The sequence below is a fragment of the Mus caroli genome, chromosome 11, assembly GCF_900094665.2.
Source record: "Mus caroli chromosome 11, CAROLI_EIJ_v1.1, whole genome shotgun sequence".
Lineage (NCBI taxonomy): Eukaryota > Metazoa > Chordata > Mammalia > Rodentia > Muridae > Mus > Mus caroli.
Genome location: NC_034580.1, coordinates 103934681 through 103941460, shown reverse-complemented (window position 1 = coordinate 103941460; position 6780 = coordinate 103934681). Strand labels below are relative to the sequence as shown.

The 6780-nt window shown below is 46.9% G+C and overlaps 1 protein-coding gene across 1 annotated transcript in view; it reads left to right on the top strand.

The window, feature by feature from the left end:
• Positions 1-6780, top strand: part of Prkca (protein kinase C alpha) — a 411286-nt gene that overhangs the window by 323213 nt on the left and 81293 nt on the right. Inside the window, exons 7-8 of the mRNA XM_021175668.2 lie at positions 848-982; positions 1236-1332. Coding sequence (XP_021031327.1) covers positions 848-982; positions 1236-1332 — 232 coding nt within the window. The remainder of the gene's footprint in view (positions 1-847; positions 983-1235; positions 1333-6780) is intronic.

The following is a 6780-nucleotide window of genomic DNA, read 5'->3' as shown; positions in this document are numbered from 1 at the left end:
GAGCACAGCGCACAGCAGGGAGCACAGCACACAGCAGGGAGCACAGCACACAGCAGGGAGCACAGCGCACAGCAGGGAGCACAGCGCACAGCAGGGAGCACAGCGCACAGCAGGGAGCACAGCGCACAGCAGGGAGCACAGCACACAGCAGGGAGCACAGCACACAGCAGGGAGCAAGCACAGCACACACCAGGGAACACAGCCCACAGCAGGGAGCACAGCACACAGCAGGGAGCACAGCACACAGCAGGGAGCAAGCACAGCACACACCAGGGAACACAGCACACACCAGGGAACACAGCACACACCAGGGAACACAGCACACACCAGGGAACACAGCACACACCAGGGAACACAATGCACACCAGGAGCACAAGAGGCTCCCTATGGGGACATACTCAGGAAGCACTTCCTCTGTGAACATTACCAGAAGGAAAAATGTCTTTCTGTCAGAGAGAAGCCACTGAGCTCTGTTCAGCAAAGGGCAGAAAGTCTGTGTTTTAGACATTGCCAGTCATGTAGTCTCTGTTGCCAGAGCAGCCATAGATTATATATAAACAAATAGCCAAGGATGTGTTCTAATGAAACTTCACTTTTATGTTTCAAAGCTGTTCTCTAATACAAATTTTATTTAGATAAGTCAGAGTGAGCTGTCAGGGGTCAGCGTTGCTTCCTGATCTAGAGAGAGCTTTTAGAGCAGCTAGCTAGGACGCGAGGCTGCTGTCCTGTTGACACAGGAAGGAATCTGAAGATACTATTCCAGGCACAGACTGTGGGCATGTTGGTATCTCCCAGGCTGCCATGACTGAGATGTCTGAATGCATTGCGTATGCGTTTGTCTTTGTAGCAAATTAAAACCTTCAGACAAAGACCGGCGACTGTCTGTAGAAATCTGGGACTGGGATCGGACCACTCGGAATGACTTCATGGGTTCCCTTTCCTTTGGTGTCTCAGAGCTGATGAAGATGCCGGCCAGTGGATGGTAAGGAAGCCATGAGACCCAGCATGTTGCCGTATCCCAGACAGCTGAGAGAAGCCAGGAGCAGGCTGGCTGTAGCCCCTTCCCCCCCCCCCCCGTGCTGGGAGGAAGTTGTTTTATCTGAGGTGTGTCATTGCATATATAAATAATAATAGAGTCACTTCCTGTAGCTTCCCCCGCCCCCCAGCCTGACCAGAGGCTGAAGGAAAAGAGCTGCTCATGGCCCTTACCCTCCCTTCTCCCCCTGTCCTCAAAGGTATAAGCTGCTCAACCAAGAAGAGGGCGAATACTACAATGTGCCCATTCCAGAAGGAGATGAAGAAGGCAACATGGAACTCAGGCAGAAGTTTGAGGTGAGGACTCCCATAAAGCCCTGGGCAGGAAACCGTCTTGCCTGCATGTTCGGGGAGGACCCAATTCTTGTGACACCACTGGGAAGCCCAAAGCAATTTTCCTGCTAAATCTTGTTTGCTTCCCTGAAGAACACACATGTCCTATGTAACCACTTTCATTTGCAAGCTGTTGGCATTCTGTGTCTTGGGTCCTTTGGAGACTGAAGGCTGGAAATGGCGGAGAGGTGAAAGCATGGCTGGTTTCCACATAAGAAGATGGTTTATATATCACTGGGGCGACGGCAAGGTTGAGAGTACACCACCCCCCCTCCCCCCTTTCACAGAGAACGCCTGCATACTTCCAAGAGAGACTCCCTAGAGAACAACTTGTCTATAATGAGCTACCACTCAAGTATCTGGGAAAAAAAATTTCCCTATTGAAATTTTTTTTGCTTTCCCTATAGAAGGCAAAATTGAATGGATTTTCTTCTGTGGAATGAGCTCCAGCAGACGCTCCTGTTTAGAATTCTCTTTATTTTTTAATTTTCTCTCCAGACGTCATTTAGGCAAGGCAGCCCCCTGCCCTCCTCCTGAGTGGGTTTGTGTGTTTGCCTTCTGTCCTGGGTTCATCTGCCCTCTTCCCCTTCCTCTCTCTGCTTCCCCTCTTCTTCTTGTCCTCTATTGCTTCCCATCTACCTCAACTCACTGTGAACGTTCTTCTCTCTATACCCCTCAGGACCCCCGCCACCATCTCGGATGCTTTCTGTTTCTCTAAGTACTTAGCATCTGACTATTGGATCACATTATTTAGTAGCCTTCAAGGTCTGTATAACTGGTAATCGTTTCACTGCAGACTATACAGTATTGCCTGGAAATCTCAGGAATTCCTAAAGTAACATGCAGAGAGAGAGAGAGAGAGAGAGAGAGAGAGAGAGAGAGAGAGAGAGAGAGAGAGAGAGAGATTTTTAGCCTGATCACATTCACACGTTGTTGCCCTTTAAAAGGAAGTGTATATCAGATGGACTGAATTCCAAAGGATGTAAAACAGAAAATTGTTCAAATTATTTCCATCATCAAGCTGATGACATCTGGTGAATGTAGATGTCAGTGGTAATACTTAAGGCCAGGCTGCCAGGTTTCCTGGCTTCTGGGAACGTGAGTGCTTGGAAGTGAGTCAGGGATACTTAAGACAGATGACGCAGCACTGGCATAGGTTGGTGCGATGGCAGGGAGTGGTGGGGATGGGATGGGTGAGCCGCTGAGCGTGAACCAAGCTAAAGGTAGCAGCCAGGCTGGAGACATGGCTCGGAGTCCAGCAATTAATTGCCTAGCACTCTCAAAGCCTTGAGGGCTATCCCCATTAACACAGAAACAGAAAAATAAAAGTGATGGTTCCTGTATCTGAGGGCCACATGGTGTTGGTCAGCACACATGGAAGTCCCTGCTGCTGTGCCCGCAGCTCCTCAAGAGAAGCCAAAAGTCCCACCTGTTTATATCACGTCTTCCGGTTTCTTTTAATGTTGACAGCCAATTAAAACTTACAGTTCTGTGTAGGTCAAACTTTCAAGTGTACTTTCAACTCAGTTAAGAGCTTTCTGGTGAGACACAGTCTACAACCTCTCCCATCAAAAACTACGGGAGAGGGGGCTGTGGCAGTGACTCAGCAGTTAAGGACACTTGTTATTCTTCCAGAGGACCGGAGTTTGGTTCCCAGTACCCACATCAGGCAGTTCACAGCCACCTGTATGTAACTCCAGCTCTATGTTATGAGAGCTATGCTATACGTTATGTCTATGTTATATAATGTCTATATGTTAACGTGCACACACACACACACAGACACACATATAGATAAATCAACTGTAAATGTAAACCTTTAAAAGCTGCAGGAGAGGGCTGGTGAGGTGGCTCAGTGGTTAAAAATACTGGCCACTTTTCCAGAGGTCCTGAGTTCAATTCCTAGCAACCACACAGGGGCTCACCACCATCTATAAAGCGATCTGATGCCCTCTGCTGGCATAAAGGTGTATATGCAGACAGAGCACTCAGACATTAACAAAAAATAAAAAATAAATAAAAACTACAGCAGAGACAAGAAATATATGTTTAAAACTGGAAAAATGAGGTTCTTAAGACTTTTAAGGAAGTCAAATGTAAGCTTGAGAGTCAAGGTTCATTGTGCATGGCCCTTCCTCCCTCCCTTTGGCCTTCTCTTGTCTGTCACTTGCCTGGTTCTCTGCCTCCACTCCTACCCTGGCTAGGACACAGCTCCAGACTATGTCACCCACCCCTGTGTTGAATGGATCCTTCTAGAAGGAGTTTCAGGACACTGGGTACCTCTCCCAGGCAGGGCAGAAACCTGCTGTGCTTAACTGACTCTCACACCCCAAGTCTCAAGTGTGTCATTCATGGTCAGTGTTTAGACCCATGCGCCTAGGACACAGCCAAGAGAGGAACATCGCTGAGGCTCCCTAGGTGTGTCACTTGACGTAGCTCTAATCTGAAACCACCTTATTCATCGAGAAATACTGACCCACTTTGGTGCTTCATTTCCATGGCTTTTCCTGTTTCTCTGAGCAATGGGTCCACCTCCTCCTTATAAAGGCCACCGGTTCCAAGTTAAATATCTAGGTAAACATCGTGGGCTGGAGGGCTTGGGGCCAAAAGTGAGGCATTTCTCCTAGAGACTGAGACAGTGCATTGTCTGTCACTATCTCCCTGCCAGGAGAGCTGGGCTTGACAGTGGAGGACTAGCCCAAGGCCACGCAGCCTCAGAGCGGGAGGAGACACCCTCAGGGGTTTGGGTGGCAGGTGCCACCCCTCTGAGCCCCACGCTTAGACAGAACCCCTGCATGAATTACATCCCAGCATTTCCTTTGCACATCTTTTGGCTTAATTTCCTGGATTTCCTCAGATGGTGTCTGCTCATGCGTTGAGCATTTTGCCGATATTACAACAGGAAGAAGCCTGTAGCAGATAGAGTCGGAAAAATGCTGGGATTTCATGGCAACTTCCAGGCTGTGTTTAAATGGAAGTCTCTGGCCTGACCTTAGTTGGGTACATAGTCCTGTGGTCGTGGTTCTGTGTTCAGGTCTGTGTTCAGGTCTATACCTGTGAGAGTGGCAACCCTTCCCTCAGTGCCTAGAGGTGACAGGCTGACAGCAGTCTACCCTGTTCTCATGCATTCTTTCCACTTTGAGCTGAACACAGGCTCAGCTCTGGCTTGTCATTTGCTGAAGTCCAGCACAATTGTTAGTTCTCTCAGAAGCCAGCATGTCTTGGGGGCCTCTTGCAGAATCTAGAGCAGTGGGGTCCAACCTTTTGACAGGACACTGAATCTGCAGTACCTTGGGCCTCATTCACAGCTGTCCTTGGCTGGAGTGTGGCCTGTGGACCAAGACTTAGACAAGTTTATCTATCCATGCTTGATTCTGTTTTGGTGGTGTTTAAACTTTTGAGGAGGGGGTCTTTTTATGTAGTTCAAACTACTCTTAAACTCAAGGTCTGCATCCCGAGTGCTGGGATTACAGCTTTGAAATTCCATCCCACCCAGGCATCTCTGTGTTCTAGAAGGAATTAACAAGCTGTGGTTTCAGCCCCCCTCCCCACAAGACATCAAAAGTCTAATTAAAAAAAAAAAAAGGAAACAAAATGAGCACTTAGAGCTATATGCACCATGTTACTATTCATCGGATAATTAGATGGAAAAATTTTTTTTTCATATTTAAACTGTTGATTCTAGGATCTTGGCAAACAGAATCATCTGTGGGTGAAGCTTTTAGGAGCCAAGGAAAAATCCCAGGATGGCTGGGAAAGTCCATGCTCGCCCCTACGGGCTCAATCAGGGCAGTTCATCTGCCCAAAGATGACACAAAACAGGACTGTGACCAGAGTGTCCACAGAGTCTCTGTGGCCTTTTCCTCTGGTCCATGTATGTCTTTGGGTAGAGCACACACAGTCCCTGCATCACAAACTAAATTGCATGTCTTTTCTTTTGTTCAGTAAGTGGGGCTCCAGCAGTGGTCACAACAAGCAGCCCTACCTCCTGTGGAGCTTGGGCTCTGGACCCGGAGGCCCAGAGTTGAAGCAGGGAGGTTACCAAGAAGCAAATGGCACAATATAACACTTTGCGCTGCTTTGCATGTCCCCAGAATATATACATGACTATACATAACAACCATGACTCCTGACTTCCCTCCCAAACCCAGGTCTCTGTTCCTACTGTCAGCTCATGATCAGTGCTGAGAATGGGAGGCAGTCCTAAGGATAGGTTACTTCTGGCTCACAAGTCTTCTCTGTAAAGGGTCAAATAATGTCTGCAGTCCAGAAAGTATCTATCATAATGTTTACTCTACACTGCAGCATAGAAGCACCTGTGGACAAGTTGTAATAAGTGAAAGTGTGTTTCAATAAAACTTTATTTATAAGAACATATAGCAGACTGCATTTACCCATGAGCCATGGTTTATTGACTTTAGGTTCAGCATGAGTACTCTGGAATCAAATCTTGGTCTTGCCAGTTCATAACGGTATAACCTCTCTTAAGTGTATGGCAGTAATACAGCATTTAGATGAATTATTTTTAAGATTAAAGCAGTAGAGAAGTTCTTCAAGCACACTTACTATATAACTGTTTCTATCAGATAGCCACCACTGTCAGTGTAGTTTAATGTAGAAAGTGGTTCTTGCCCAGACACCTTTATTTGAAGTTATTTTAAAGTTTTGTCACAATGAATGCATTTTCATGTTGAAATTATGTTCCACATATTGATTGGATTCTCTGCCATGCCATCTGCTCTATTATGACAGTGGTAGGAGAGACCCTTGTCAGCCTTTGTCCTATCTTCAAGGGAAAAAGACCCTTGTGTGTGTCTTTCAGACCCTGAATGCAGATGGATATCTAGATACAGTGTGTCTGTAAAATGAGTTCTGAAACACAGTGTATCTATAAATCAGGCATAGGTTGAGTCTGAGGTTGTATCAGATGAGCCCTGATATCCATGGCTACTAGAAGTGGAGATTGGATCCCATACTCCACTCAGACTTCTCAACTCAGTGGTTTTGTTTGGGGTCCTGAGTAAATACTCAAACGTGAACTTATCTGACAGGTGATTGACAGGGACCACTCGCCAGACATAAACAAGAGCAGAGCCATACCCAGAGTGACCTCTAGCAGGGCATCAGAGAGCTGACTAGGTTAGCAATGCACATCGTGTCTCTTTACCGCCAGTTCCTTCCGTGAAAGCCCAGTGCTTTCTGTGAATGGTTGTGCTGATCTTTTACAGAAGTCAAGCATAAAAATTGTTCATCTGAGAAGGAAGGAAACAATATTTTCAGGCCACAATTTTCTCCTTCTCCTCCCCCCTCCTCCTCTTCCTCCTCCTCTTCTTCCTCCTCCTCTTCTTCCTCCTCCTCTTCCTCCTCCTCCTCCTCTTCCTCCTTCTTCTTCTTCTTCTTCTTCTTCTTCTT